This window comes from Equus caballus, chromosome 5 (assembly GCF_041296265.1).
Source record: "Equus caballus isolate H_3958 breed thoroughbred chromosome 5, TB-T2T, whole genome shotgun sequence".
Classification (NCBI taxonomy): Eukaryota; Metazoa; Chordata; class Mammalia; order Perissodactyla; family Equidae; genus Equus; species Equus caballus.
This window is the reverse complement of record NC_091688.1, coordinates 64,083,039-64,099,154: the sequence shown is the minus strand read 5'-3', so window position 1 is coordinate 64,099,154 and position 16,116 is coordinate 64,083,039. Positions and strand designations below refer to the sequence as shown.

General features: G+C 39.5%; 1 protein-coding gene across 5 annotated transcripts in view; it reads right to left on the bottom strand.

The window, feature by feature from the left end:
* Positions 1–16,116, bottom strand: part of SORT1 (sortilin 1) — a 63,887-nt gene that overhangs the window by 34,398 nt on the left and 13,373 nt on the right. For 4 of the 5 annotated variants that reach the window (XM_023641481.2, XM_023641482.2, XM_070268574.1 and 1 more), the window contains exons 2-3: positions 7,166–7,225; positions 5,669–5,733 (exon numbers count right to left, since the gene is read on the bottom strand). In XM_023641481.2, coding sequence (XP_023497249.2) covers positions 5,669–5,733; positions 7,166–7,225 — 125 coding nt within the window. Of the gene's footprint in view, positions 1–5,668; positions 5,734–7,165; positions 7,226–13,115; positions 13,247–16,116 lie in introns of those variants that run through there. The other variant, XM_070268575.1, reaches the window with a different exon arrangement.

The window sequence follows — 16,116 nt, the reverse complement described above, 5'->3', positions numbered from 1 at the left end:
ATGTTAGCTCAGGGCCAATCTTACAAAAAAAAAAAAAAAAAAAGAAGTAATCATCACATGGACTTCTGGCAAGAGAGAGTACCAAAACTCCTAGCTAAGATGACGCACTCAAAGTGTTTCTTCCAGAAGACTCAGACGTTGACACTCAACCCAAATGTCAATAACCAAGAATTACAGCCTTGTTTTTGAGCACTTTTCATTAACAACATATACGGACTTGTGACATCAGGCATTTGAGCTGCAGACATTCATGAGAAGTAAGAGTAAAGCGTCCTACACTATCTCAGAGAATCTTACACTTTACTTCTCTCAACAATTAAACAAGCTCAGATATCCTTGTTTGAGTTGCTTTTGGGCCTAATCATTTCTCTATTCCTTTAGTTCATTTTTGCCATGATTAAGTCACTATAAATAGCAACATAAAAGCAACAAGGATGACAACAAATTCTTAAAAAAATAATTATAATTTTGTAGTTTTCTCTAATTGAGAAAGCTTATACAGTCGATCCTCATTATTCATGAGTAATTTGCCTTCTCAGTAAAATTTATTTGTAACCCCAAATCAATATTCGGGCACCTTTGGAGTCATTTGCAGACATGCACAGGGTGGTGAAAAATCTGAGTCACCCAGTGCACACGTTCCCCAGCTGAGGTCCAACAAGAGGACGCTCTGCCTTCTCACTTCAGCTCTTATACTGTAAATAAGAATCTTCTTCATGGTCTATTTAGTACCATGCATTTTACATTTTTGTGCTTTTTGTTGGTGCTTTCGCTACTTCAAATAGCCCCCAAGGATAGTGCTGAGGTGCTGTTTAGAGTTCCTGGGCACAAGAAGGCTTGGATGTGCTTTGTGGAGAGAATACTTGAGTTAGATAAGCTTCTTTCGGGCATGAGTTGGTTGTGAGCTCAATGTTAATGAATCAACAATATACATATTAAATAAGGTATCTCTAAACAGAAACACACATAAAACAAGGTTACGTATTGCACAATTGATGAAAATGAATGTTGTGACCAGAGGTTTGCAGAAACCTAACTCCGTATTTCCCCGAGGAGCAAGGGTTCTGTATTCACTCTGTACCCATGGAGACTTTGTAGAACATAACTATTGTGAATAATGAGGATTGACTGGGTTGAGATTTCTAGTTAAAAGATCCATAGGGAGAATGTAGCTTATTAAAACGTGCCAAAAGAACCACAGACATGAAATCATTACCAGGTAAAATTGGCAGAATTTGAATTTACATTAAACTAAACTCCCAATAATTCAGTCTCTTTTTTCACCCCAACTGTCTAATGCTACCTTACGTGTTTTGTTTTTTTTTTTGAGGGGAAAGAGTTGCCCTGAGCTAACATCTGTTGCCAATCTTCCTCTCTTTTTCATTTTTTTTCCCCCTCCCCAAAGCTCCAATACATAGTTGTATATTCTAACTGTAAGTCTTTCTAGTTCTCCTGTGTGAGCCACTGCCACAGGATGGCTACCCACACACAAGTGGTGTGGTTCTGAGCCCGGGAACCAAACCCGGGTGGCTGAAGTGGAGAGCACTGACCTTTAACCACTAGGCCATCAAGGCTGGCTCTCTGTGTTTTTATTTTAATATTTTATTGTGTTCAATCCTTACTGGGAAAGGATGCATGCTTTCTGTGGAAATTTTTAAAATACAAGTGGGAAAATAAAGACGGTAAGATGACGCAAATAAAATCACAGAATTTTTTATCAGAAGGAAGATGAGTTCGTATCTGGGCTCCTTATCTTGCTTTGATTGACAAGACAACTCTAAGAATAGGTATTTTCATGGGAATATTTCCTAAGTGATTAAAACCACCTAGTTACATGATTTTTATATGCCCCAAGTTTGTACAAGTGAAGTTGTAGTAAAATGCCACCATCATACATTTTAATAGACTTTTTCTTTAAGAAAAAAAAAAGCAGAGAAATACATTTTATAAATGGAATTTATGCTAACCTTGTAACTAAAATATGCAATCACTGTTAGTAACCTACTGCAGTGCAAACTGAACCAAGCATGTCATTAAAAAGGCTGTCACACAAGACGCCTTGGAGAAGCTGGTCACTGTATTTGCTTTAACATCTCTTGTACACCTTTAAGTTACTCTTTTATTTAACCTCAAGTAACATCCTGAAAAACTTACACTGACTATGGAATAAATTTTAACATGAAATTTCTTAGAGATTCCCTTATTAATTTCCCAAATTTGAACAACTCTCAATAAGAAATAAAAATCACAAATCAAACAGCCCAGCAGTTTTGTGGTAATCCGGTACAGAATTCTGGTGCAGAATAATGCTCACGTGTGCTTCACTATGTTGATCTTACAATGGAAAGTTAGACTCAAGAGGCCATAAAACAAAAAGGTGCAAAACATCGTTTAGTTGCCAAAAATCAAATCATCATCTAAACTATAGCTAGTTTATTTCCTTTTTAACTTCATATTTGCAAGTGAGAGGTAAATACACTTTACAATCTATTATGTGAATTCTCCTTAACAGAGAATAAAAATTTATACTATTCCAACATGATGTCTTTAAATGGGAGATATTAATATATTATTCAATTTTACCTAATCATTAATGCCTAAGGACTTTATTATCTCCCAAATCTTTCAACGATTCTTTTTCACAACCTAAAGTATACTCCCCATAACTCAGCACAGGGAACAGCGACAGCTTCCTTCTATTCCGGTGGGGCTCCATGCCGCACTCTCAGAGAGGGGCACGTGATCAGCTGCCTTTTATTGAATCCCAAGTAAACCTTTGACCTCATAAGATTTAGCAGAGAAAGTTAATCCAATAAATAATAATCATTAAAGCTGTGAAAAACAGCAGAGTCTTCAGAGTGGATTCAAGAGGCTTTTATTTTATTTCTCAGTTGGGTGACCTCAGCATATTCAGGACTCATTTTGATCAAACTGCTCCCTCCCTTTCCCATTTCTAAAGCAACATGTGCCTCTTGGCTGGGGGTTCAACAACATGAGTCATTTCAGACTAGGCCAGCCCAGATGGAGAGGTAACAAGGCATATTTACAGTTTCCACCTAAACTCTGGAAGAGTTTTCACTTCACAGCACGGTGGAAATAATTAATATTCAAAATGACCTTGGTAAAAAGAAAAAAACCCCTGCCGTGCAACATGAAGAGAAAGAACTGTAGTAACATGATACTATACCAGAAACAAATAGGACTGCTCTCTAGTTAAGTGTATGTTAGGGGCTTCTCACAAGACCAAACAAACACAGGATGAAAAAGGTCGGAATCAGACTGTGGTAGGTATTTAAATGGTAACATAGTGATACTGTTTCTGGTTTGCTTTTGGTTGTCTTAAAGTAAGCATAATACCGAAAAGCAAAAGATGGGGGAAAAAGCCGTGAAAACATATTTCACTGCCCTTAAGTATGACTCGGGGACCTGTCAGGTCCATTTCCAGTCATTTGACTAAAGAACAATGTAGAGAATAAAGAGTGAGTACAGAAGGCAAACAAAAAAGTAATCGAGGCAATAGGTATAGAAGATAATTCAACCTGGAGAAGGAGGAGTTTAGTAAAGAGCCTTCAAAATACGTAGTGATCAATCAGAGAGGAGGTTTTCATTTGCTAGTAAAAAATGAGCCGAAAATTAGCATCCTCCATGACAGATATATGTGTGATATTTATCACAGCAGCATTAGTAAAAGTGAAAAAATCAGCTACAATCTAAGTGTCTAAGAGAGTACTGATTAAGCAAATTCTGTCAATCTAACAAAAATGATGAAGGTTACTAGCAGAGGGGATATGAAAAATATTGTGGTATGAGTACTGACCAATCAGAAAGGGTATAGGTCATAACGCCGGGTGTTAGTAATGCCTGCATGCTGCCAGGGGTGGGGGTGTGTGTGCATTTGTAGAAGCCATGCAGGCATCTGGGGGCAGGCAATCACTTATTACCAACTGGCACAGAAGGCTCTCACTTCTTTTGAACAACACGTACAGCAGTGCCAGCACATGCTGGCTACATGCCAGCCCTGGCTGTTGGCATGGCAGCAGTTAACAGCACCAAGTGCTTACTCCACGCCAGGCACCACAAAGCATAATTCCTAACAGCTCTAGGGTGGCCATTCTTGTCATCTTTCTTCTACAGATGACAAAAAAGACTCAGGGAGGTTAAATGACTTGGCTAAGTTCATTCTGCTTGCAAATGACAGTGCTGAGATTGAACCCCACGCCTATGCACCGACAAAACCTAGCAACTTTATGCTGCACCATGTTGCTTCCCAAGACTATGTGGCTGTAGGATGTAATTTACAGGGGAAAATCAAGATAATAAATTGTAAATAAATTAAGATTACACTTGACGTTAGAGTGAATTTTTTCTTGCCTTCAAAATTCCCAAATGTTTTATGATATGGTTGTATTGCTTTTATAATGAAAGATAAACCGGTAAGAAAAACTGTATCATAAGGAAAGTTTGTATGACAGCAAGATTTCTTAAACACTGGAAAGAGTTACTGAAGTTACATATCTTTCATGCATTTTTTTCCCTCCAAAACAAGATACTTTTCATCTGTCTGAACTGGTTCAACTACTGTTCTAATTGAATAAACAAAATCACCTATAAATTATAGCCCTTTCTAGCACTAGGATTCTATAGGACATTGTCAACCTTTATCAAATAAATAGGAAGATATTACCAGTCTAAAAATTATAGAGAGGCCAAGGCATTGATTCACTCAGTTAATATGCACTGCCTGCCTGCTGTGACTCAGTTGTTAGGCAAGTTGTGAGAGAACCCCAAGTTAGTCAAGAACCTTGCTTCATGGAGCTTACAGCAATTTCAAGATGGCAATTTCCTCTTGGCCTATTTTTGAGCCTGCATCACTGTGTTGAAGGGCAGAGAGCGCTGGCTGCCGGCTCAAGAGCAGCAGCAGTCAAGGATCCCACCTGCTGGGGAAGCGACCCTGGGCCGATCTATCTCAGAGCTTCAATGTGGGTTCACTCCCGTTGAGGAGATAATCAGCAATTTCTGGAAGTTAGTTGGTCTTGAATATTACGGTTAAGGAAAAGAACCTACTATTTAACCAAACTGTACCTTTGAGAAGACAACTCTAAAACTTTGTCAATGTCACAGTATAGGTTATGGTTCAGAACATACACCATCACTGTCATTACCAATGCGAACACTACAAGGCACTTTGGTAGGTCCGACCTGAGAACCTCCTCCTGATCAACGGACCATCTGTTTGGGGCTCAAAATGCTACATAAATAATATTTATTTGGAAGGTATAGTGAGGATTGTTACTTCAGGAATATAAAACCATTTTGTGCTCATCACAAATAGAAAGATGGTTAAACTCCATACTACCTTCCTACAAATAAATATCCATTTAAAATAACAAACACACCACTACAGACTCTTCCTTCATCCTCCCTTGTCATTTTGCCCCTCAGTCGGGTCATCCTAATCTTCTTGGAAGTAGATTTGTTTTCATACCTCTTCAGGTTGCTAAGTACATAGTAAAAAGTATGCTAAGTGAGACAGTCTGGTGAAAATTTAAGATGGCTAGAAGATCTTTTAAATCAACTGTTAGACTCCATCAAGTCTAGAAAAGGGGGGAACTTACATTCACAACATGTTACTCAGTCAAATATCCCAGCCATGTGTTATGCATCTCACCTTCGATATAGCTTGGACTGTCCAAAAGCCAGTGGTATATGGAAGGTAGTCAAGACTAGAATGATCTGGAGAGAGACAAAAGCATGCAGTCAATAAGAGAGATGGTCCAATTACATGCTTGCACACACTGGGATTAAATCAATATCTGAAAGATTGCCAATAGCCCTGTTTTGTAGTAGTCTATATTGTAATATATCTGAAAACTCAGAAGGACCAAGTTGCTAGGGCTTACAGTGATTCAAAATCTCAGCTCATTTTGTTGAGATGGTCCCATCGCCTACACTTGCAGCAATGAGGCGGAGCTACTCAACAGCACATTACAGTAAAGGACGGATTGAACTATTTTGTATCCTTATTATTGTAAGATATTCTCAGGCAAGAATCATCTCTCCTTCTGCCTACAGAGGCCAGAATAGTGTGGATGTTCTAATAGAAGTCACTTTGTCCTTTTCTTCTTCTCTCTGCTGTTAGTTCTTCATAAAATTAATCTTTTAAATAACTACTTTTCTAGAGCAAAATATGCAGGAGGAAAAGATTCTGATAGATTAGTACAAGAGGCTAGGGAGTCTCAAGTAGCTATATAACAGGAAATCTTGGAGATACCAACTATCTCAGATAAATGGATGAATCATGGAAATTAGGACACAACTCAAATTTGAGAAGAAACTGAAACACGCCTAAAGAAATTTTACCAGAAGTTTAAAAATTTATTAAAATAAGAAATTTATAACTTTCTCTTTAGCATCAAAATTATATTTCTTTCGGCTCCTGACATAGCCATCATGTGCCACAAGGCTATGATACATACATTACTGGAACACCAGAGGGCATGAGCTGTGGCTCCTCCCCTGTTTCAGGCAGGACAACAGAGCCAGGAAACACCAGGCCCCGATTAAAGACCTGAGGCCAATGCATCCTCAGTGCCCTCCTCCAGGGGGATTGGCTACGTACGAAGAGGGATAAGGAACTGACTGACTCGCCTTTCATTCCCCCAATCCTGGTAGTACCTCCTTTGTGGTAGGGGAAGGGACAACAGATGGAGTTGAACAACCATGAGCCCATGGGCGCCACAGTCCTTTGACATCAACTGTGAGAAAGGACACAGGAACAATACAGTTTGGAGGAAAAATGCCAAGATGTGTAATGTGCAGTTTTCCGCTTCTGCACAGGGGTTTTCTCAAGTATTGTGAGGCTCCCTTCTCATCACATAGCACTCTCTTTCCTCTTTCTTCTTGCTCATCTTGATGCCAAGCAGCAACCAAGGACTAAAAGGATGTCTATCTTGCTATTATGGAAGAAGGTGGTCACAAGATGCTCCCAGCTCTAAAGCAAAACTAAACTGACCACAGCTTCCTCAGAGTCTGTCCTGCAAGCGTGCATCTTCTGGGATTGAGGTTGGAGACAATTTCAGAAAGTAATAACATTCTGTGCTTAAACTCCCCAAATCTAACCTCATCTTCTTGCTAGGCTGAATTAAAGACTCAAAATACTACTTACCCCAGTGCTATCTCCAACCCAAGACAAAGATACTGAGCCACTGAGATCATCGAACACATGCTACAAGGGAAAAAAAAATGCATTTAGAAATGACATCTCTGCATCTTTGACTTCCTTAAATAATTCAGAACACTATACTTTCAAAGTAATTACGTTCATAATTATAAGGGGATAGGGATTCCCAAAACAAAATTTGGGAGAGACAGGATTTAACTACTTAACCTGAATTACTTGGAAACTTTAATTCTCTCTCATACAAAGTGAGCCAAGCAGATGAGTTTTCTTCAGTGCACCAGATGGGGAGCTAGGATAATCTACTTGCTTTCTCCTACAGAACTAAATATAAAGATATAGAAAGTATTCTGAGGGTGCTTTAAAACAAGAGATCACAGCCCACATTGACAGACAGAACTGTAACCCAATCTGCATAATTTAAATTTTTCTAGGCAGCCTTTACAGTATAGCTGAATGAGTTAATAGCTGGATTCCTTTTGCTTTTAGACTAACTCACTCAAAATGACAAGGGATAGAAAGAAGAGCAAATGCCCTTGTTTCACTTTTTTATTTAATAATAATAATAATAGAACAACCTTAATAGAGTTGTGGTGAAAGTGAGGACACAAAAAAGTGAAAGCTGATCCAAAACATGGTAAATGTGTTGAAACGTAGTTATAATAATCATTGTTGGTGCTTTTGGCTTTTGGGTTTTGGTTTTCAAATACCTTCTTTCTTTACTTATAAAATAATATATACCCATTATAGAAAATGCAGGCAATAATAGGGAGCTATAATAAAGAAAACATAAATCATTCAGAATCCTAACACAGAGATAGTCAAGGTTAACACACATATAATCTTCTAGTCTCAGATAATTCCAAAAAGGCAATACTGGCACTTGGTAAAAATTTCCAACCATACAGAAATGTATATAGTAGAAAGTGAAGATCCTTCCTCTTTCCCTGCCACACACCCCACGACCCCAAGCCCCACTCCCCAGAGGAGTTAAGAGCTTGGTATATATTCCTACTAAATGTTGATGATTATGCTTTTCTCTTCTGAAGACTTATATCTCATTCAGGTTTTTTAATCTTAAACATGCCCGGCCTTCCCGGATGTGAGCAGCTCCTTAAAAGCAGAGGTTATACTTCTTCGTATTCCCTGTGCCTACCACAATACTTGCACACTCAATAAGCATTTTGAAAATGATTATACATCTTTCCCAAACCACAAATTCAATCTCAAAATAGAACATGTCTATAAATGGTGGGAAGCCAGCCGCTTGGTCACTCAAGCCACCAATCGCAGAAGCAGTCTGAAGAAACAGAAGTGTTTTGCTTATCTTCTGATTTTCTTTGGTGGTCCTCCTGAATGGGCCTCCAAACTCACCTATGCTATTTCCCCTCTGGACTGTGAGCACCTTTGAGGTCACAGAATCTCTTGCACAATCTGTGTAAATAGTACAATCAGTGCCTCACAGAGGGCTTGCTCAGTAAATGCTGGTTAACTCTCAAACGCCCAGGCAGAGCTTCCCACAGCGTCTACAGGACAGAAAGGCTATTCATTTATGTAAGCTGGCCAAGCATCTGAGAAAAAGTAGGGCTGCTAGAGACATCCGGAACCAGAAGCTTAAAAATGGACACAGCAGTGTGTTTTTTAAGTCATTGCATACAGAGCAAGACAGCATGTTCTCTAGGGTGAGGATATAGTGTCTCAGATTACATCAATGAGCTCCTTGAACAGCAGCAGGAGTATCCAGAGCTGCCACAAGCACCAGATAGACTGCATGGGCTTGCAGTCATCTAAACATAGGCTATCATTCCAAGGAAGGCTCTGGTCACAACAACTGACTAGGATAAAAGAAAAATCCCACCATTGGAGTTCTGGCTGTTTTGATCAGGCCATAATATAGTTAGTCTTGAGCCAAACAGGACCAGCAACTTTCATTTTTCAGGCAACACTCTACACACCTGATCCTGTTGGTGCACACTGGCATTACTCATATCTTCCTATTGCCCAACCACAGGAGGAAGACGAGTATTAGATGTCACTAGCGACACTCAGCTCCACCTAAACAACTCAAAGGATAGTTGACCTCATTCACCATCCAGAGTTCCTTTGGAAACGTGGGCAGATTTATCAACTATAACTGTGGTCTTCTGCTACCCTTAACTCTGCCTCCCTTCCCTTCCCAGTAACCAACCAAATTCTACTTTTAGAAATATATGAACTCACTGAAAAAACATCCACATACAGTGAATGCAACTAATTTCTTATATTTCAGTCTTTAACATTCTTATACTGGTGAAAATAAGAGAAAAAAATGAAATCAGATCTAACAACAGACAATAGCTCACATGGAAAGAAAAGGTCACATGGAAAGGAGACAAATTCAGGACAGCTGGGGGATCAAGAGCACAGATACTAGCTGACCCTTCAACGGGAGAAGGGTTACAGATGTTCAGGAAAGGGTGGCCACCTGCTCATGGTTAGAAGACAGAATTCACTTGTGTCAGTGGAAGGCCATTAATCCTAATGCTTAATCATTTATTATATTTAACAATGTACATGTCACTCTACATTGTGGTGGCATCTTAGATATTTCAAAATATGTATTACTTTTAAGTATGGCATCAAGAACCTTGTCTGCCTCCCTCACTAACCTGAAGCCCATCTGGTAGAGGGACTAAGTCTACTTATTTTAGCTACTAAATATATAGCATAGCACATGGAAGGCACTGACTTAAGAACTATTCGTGAAGCTCTGAAAAGGAAGATGACGAAGTGAAAAGAGAAGGCCACTTAATTTCTTCATGACAGAAATGAGGATGAAATGTAAAAATCCTGCTCTAAAAGGACTTTTGCTTCTGGTACAAGATGGAGTAACAGGGATCAGATTTACTTTACCACCTGAAACAACCAGAAAAACAGAATATATAAAACTATAGCTTTCAAGACAGTGGACTTCAGACAATGAAGGATAATAATCCCCAAGACACAAGAAACAAACAAGGACCTACATTTGCCCACGCTTACTGTCTGGAGAGAATATCCAGGCCACAGCGCAGGGAAGGGGAACCCAGGCAGAGCCCAGAGGTCTCCCCTCAGTTGAAAAGACGAGCTGGTAGCTGGGGAGGCCCAAGAGGCTGGAGTTCACAGGGTAGAGTACTAGAGGGGAGAGAGCTGCACAGCAAGAGAACTCTGGAGATCTACTGATGGAGGCGCCCCAGCCACCCCGCCAAGTGTCAGCTGAGAAATAAACAGCTCATGCCTGTAAGGAGACTACCCGAGGGCAGGGAAGGATCCACCTGAGAGAACTGAAGGAAACATCTGGGCCTCAAATAGGACCAGACATAATTCCTGCTCCCAACAACCATAGCAGAAAACCTCCTTTTCACAAGGAATTGGACAGGGTGCTCAGAAATTTTTACCTCGGTAATGAAGAAAAATTAACCCTAGACTAAATGCTGTCTCGGTCTTGCCTAAAAAACTTCAAAGCAAAACCAAAAAGGATCAAACTATTGCCAAGTAACCTAACAATGTCCCAGAACAAAGTTCAAGAATATCTATAGGAATGTAAAAATATTTAGCACTCAAGCAGATAAAATTCACAATGTTCGACAGTCAATCAAAAATAACCAGGCACGCAGAGAAGCAAGAACACAGGACCCACAATGAAAAGAAAAACCAAACTGACCCAGAAATAACACAGATAATAAAATTAATGGACAAGAACATTAAAAGTTATGATTATACTCCATATGTTCAATAAGTTAGAGAATAGACTGAGTATGTTAAATAAAGACATAGAAGATAAAACAGACTCAGACTCCTAGAGATGGTAATTACAATGTCTGGGATGAAAATTACATTGAGCAGGATTAACAGGAGATTAGACATTCCAGCAGAGAAGATTAATAAATTTGAAGACATATCAATGGAAACTATCCAAAGCGAAATATGGGGAAAAAGACAGAAAAAATGAACAAAGCATCATTGAGCTATAGAACTTCAAGTAACCTAATACATAATGTAATAGGAGCCTCTGGAAAATGTGAGGGTGGGGGATGGGGATAGGAAAATAAATGGAAAAAAATAATAGCCCAAAATTTCCCAAATTTAATGAAAAGTATACACCCAGAAATCCAAGAAGCTCACAAACCCTAAGCTCAAGAAACATAATGAAAACTACACCAAGACACAGCATATTCAAATTGTTTAAAACCAGTCATAGATAAAAATCTTAAAAGCATCCAGAAGAAAAAATGATATTACATACAGAGGAACAAAGAATCATAGTAGACTTCTCAGAAACAATGCAAGCCAGTGGATCAACACTGTTAAAGAACTGGGAAAAAACTGTAAAGACAGAATTCTACACCCAGTGAAAATATCCTTTTAAAATGCAGGTTTTAACACAGAAAGGTTCTGTTCTTCTGAACGTGTTCATTGCTCCTCAGCACTGTATAGCGGGGGTTTCTTTTCGACAGCCACAGGAGAGGGACTACACCAGCACAAAGGATCTGAAAGACAGGGGCTGGCCCAGTGGTGTAGCAGTTAAGTTTGCGTGCTCTGCTTCAGCGGCCCGGGGTTTGTGAGTTCAGATCCCGGGTGCGGACCTGCACACTGCTCATCAAGCCATGCTGTGGTGGTGTCCCACTCAAGAAACAGAGGAAGACTGGCCCAGATGTGAGCTCAGCAACAATCTTCCTCAAGCAAAAAGAGTAGAATTGCCAACAGATGTTAGCTCAGGGTTAATCTTCCTCACACACACAAAAAATCTGAAAGACAGCTGAAAGCCCATCTTTCCGTGGAAAACCAACAATCCTATCATCACAGCTTACATGATCTCTTCCTAGATAATATTCTCACAGCACCCGTGGACATTGCTTATAACTATTTATATTTGGCTCCGTCTCAAATTATACTAGGAATTCTTAGATGGCAGACACTATGATCTGGTATTACGCATCAGGCCTAGCACAAGGTCTTACATATATTAAGTGCTCCACAAACATCTCTATAAAAGTCTATTCACAAACCCCTGCTACCAACATTATTGATCTGCGTGTGATCTTCCTTCTACCATGGGTACCACCATTTCGATAATAATGGCTGAATAGGGTCTCTTCCTATGCCCTTACTGCCAGGGAAAACATTGTTAAACACTAGCATGTATTCTTGGCTGTTCATACATATAATAGTGACCTTACTCCTCCCCTTCCCACTGCAGTTATCATCAACTCCATATAGTCAAAAATTGGTAAAGATGCCCTGAACACATCAAAGTGTTTAGAGGCACTGCCCAGGGGTAGACCATACAGAAGAGACAGTCAAACATTTGAGTGTGAAGTAACAAAGACCTGCATACTGAGATTTAAACAGGGCTTACAGACGTAGGAGCAGGCAGAAGCAACAGCCAGACAGCGGTAGAAAATAGCTGTGCAGGTAGAACAAACATGAAGATATATGAAGTATTTTGAAAAATTTCAAAGGACAACACAAATAAAATATATTAATAACACCAACTAGTAAAGTGCTGAGTATACAGGTGACGCTATTAAGTACTTGTTAAATAAGAATTGCAAGATCAGGATAAACAAAGTTAAGGTGGGAATAGAAGGAAAATAAAAATAGAGAAGAGGAAATATGTGTGAGAAGAAAAGTACTTCTGCTTGAAATATCCAAAGAAAGCTGAGATGAAACGACTGGGTCACTTACTCAAACAGGCATGGTTCCCAATGGTATATACAGCTGAACATAATCAACCAATAAGTTATGGTTCAATTGTTCTAATCAAGGTAAAGTAAGATGAACAAAAGAAATACGAGCAGAGGACAAAGCTTTGTGGCTAGAAGGAACTGAAAGGCAGAATAATCCCTTTTAGAAGAGAAAACCCCAAACCTCCAACACAACATTACGAATGAATATCCTACAATATTAAAATACTGACCATATAAAAACACTTAGGAGCCAAGGAGTCCAGCCAACAGAAGGCAGAGTGAATGTCTACCTCCAGCGCTGTTACAAAGAAGATGTTCTGTGTTAGCTGTATATGTGACAATTGAAATGGAGACAGCTGGGGAGAGCTGAAGCATGTTTTATTTCTGGTAAACAATAGCTGTGTCGCTCCAACACAGTCTGCCTACGAGGTAGACCGTTCAGCACAAAGGGAACATGATCCGGCCACCACTTACTTCTAAGCAGTCAGCCAAACGTATGATCTAGAAGCAGGTCAGAATTAAGGGAAACCACGCAAATATGCCGTTTGTGTGATTAGCAATCCAAAAGCCAGCATGCAGAGGGGCTACAGAGTAAACACAGTAATTCAGATTACTTAATCATACCCTAGGGTAGGCAGCTCAGAAACCAAAAAGTTTAAGACTAGCTATGCAAAATGTCAGCTTGATTCTCTCAAGAGCAGATGAGCTTGAAACGTGTCATTTCTAGAGAGAGACTTATTAATCCCCTAACAGAGTTACTGGCACAAGAATGGACAGGACACACGAAGGGAACAAAACAAAGTCCAAGACTGGACGAAGTTTCTTTTATTGTACAATAAAGTCAGCATTTCAAGTTAGTGGTAAAAGAGTGTTGGAAAAACTAGCTATCTGGAAAAAATTAACAGCTGAATTCCTAATTCCCTTCTTACTCCCACACCCAAATAAATTCTACATTTTTTTAAATATAAAAAGTTATATCATAATACTACTAGAAGTATGAGTGAATATTTTTATAATCTTAGAATGAAAACACCATTACAAAAAATGATACAAAAACCAGAACCCATAATATAGGGATTACTTTGACTACACAAAAAAATTCTAATGGCAAAATATCAAAGAGAAAGTTGAAAAGAAACTGGAAAAAATTATTTGCAACATGACAAAGGGTTAATATAGTTTTCAAATCAATAAGAAAAAGGCAAAGATCTCAAAAGAAAATAGGCAAGGACACAAGCAATTCACAAAAGGACATAGAAATGGCGAATAACATGAAAAGCTATCCAATCTCACCAGCACTCAAAGGAAAATCAAAGAAAAGTGATGTGATGACATTTTCCACCTTTGGAAAAGCCTGACAAATGTATCCAGTGAGGGGTGGAGACCAGAGCACCTGTGTGCACCGCTGGGGGGAGAATGTAAACTGCTACAACTTTTCTGAAGAGCTATTTGGTGACGTAAGTCAGAACTGGAAATGTCCATACCATGTGACCAAGTAAGCTCACTCTGAGGAATTTATCGTAAGGGGATAATTACACAGCTTTTAAAATTTTTTTTATTGAGGTCACAGTGGTTTACAACATTATATAAATTTCAGGTGCACGACATTACATTTCAACTTCTGTATAGGCTACACTATGTTCACCACCAAAAGTCTAGCTGCCGTCCGTCACCATACATGTGTGTCCCTTTACCCCGTTTGCCCTCCCCTCACCGCAACACATCTTTACAAAAGATGTTATACATCTGGATGTTTGTTGCAGCTAACAACTATTGAGCACTTCCTACAGGCCGGCTACTGCGCTAAGCATTTTAACACATGATCATTTCATCCACATAACAGCCCCAGCAGGTAGTACTCTATCTGTATGCTCTAAATGAAGACCTAAAGCTTTGTCAAATAAGTTCTTTTACACAATAAAACAATACACCAGGTGATACTGAAAATGTTTCAGGTACTTACTGACATTGATAGATATTCATAGTATGTTGAGGAAAAAGGTTACAGAATAGCATGTAAAATCGTGTATTTATGGTTAAAAAGATATCTGGAAGGATTTCTTCAAAATATTAACCACAACTGTCTCTAAGTGGTAGAATTTATGGGGATGATTTCTTCTTCATAGTTTTTCTGGGTTGACTGAATTACTCCCCATCCCACCTCCAATCAGCAGGAATCATTTCTTAAAATAAAACTACATAATATTATTATTTTTTTAAAAAAAGGATACATGAAAGGGTGGTATAAAAAGTACACACAGACCACGTCAGTTTATTCTATTACACCGGCTAACGCATGTAAGAGAAGGTCACAGTATAGGTCAGAGAGCCCCTGCCACCCTGAGCCACACCAACACAGGAGGTCTCGGTTTAGGGGAGACTTTCTAACGCAACATCCTACCATCATTATTCACTGGGTCACTAAACTTTTCAGAGCCACATTCAGTCTTTTGCCCATCACCTGTTGAACAGTGATTTCTAGTGTCCCCAATGGCACTGACAGCCACTTGCTTTCCCCAGGAGGGGAGCTCTAGGGAGTAGGGAGTCACTGGTTGGCATTTATAACCAAATTGGTTTTCAGGGACTCATTATGTTAGAAAGCAGGGGACAGCTTGTACTACCTTCCCTGAAATACATTTACCTTGACAGCTCATGATACAAGACTCACCCACACATTTATTGCCTACCATTTTAAAGCCAGAGGTCCACCAAATTTAGAGACCAGGAATTAACACAAATGTCCACTTCTGTGGTTATGGGGCTAATCCTTGGTTCCATCTGGAAAAAGAGAAAGGCCACAAAACACAACACTTTTCATGGAAATAACTTTGTCTTCACTTGTAATTAAACCAGAAACCTAATTAAATTACTGTTACCACAGGTTGGAGAACTTAAGTTGGTCCCAAGACTCACTGTAGATTGGAAAAAAACTCAGTAATGAGAAACTTCTGCCTATCTTTAGTTACACACCTGATCAAAAGTAAAACACTGACAGAACTAACACTGGCACATGGGAGCATGGGTCAGTTTCACCCGGCGGGCCCCAGTTTAAAAGCCACTTGCAGATGACCCAACCATCTGCCATCTGGAACCACCTCTCTGGCAAGTAAACAAGGGAATGAATTCAATGATGGCATCCTTCACGCACATTCCTTCTTTCGCCAAGTACATCCACGTGCCCACCATGTGCCGGCCCCTATTCAGGGCACTGGGGAAAGAGCGGTGATAACA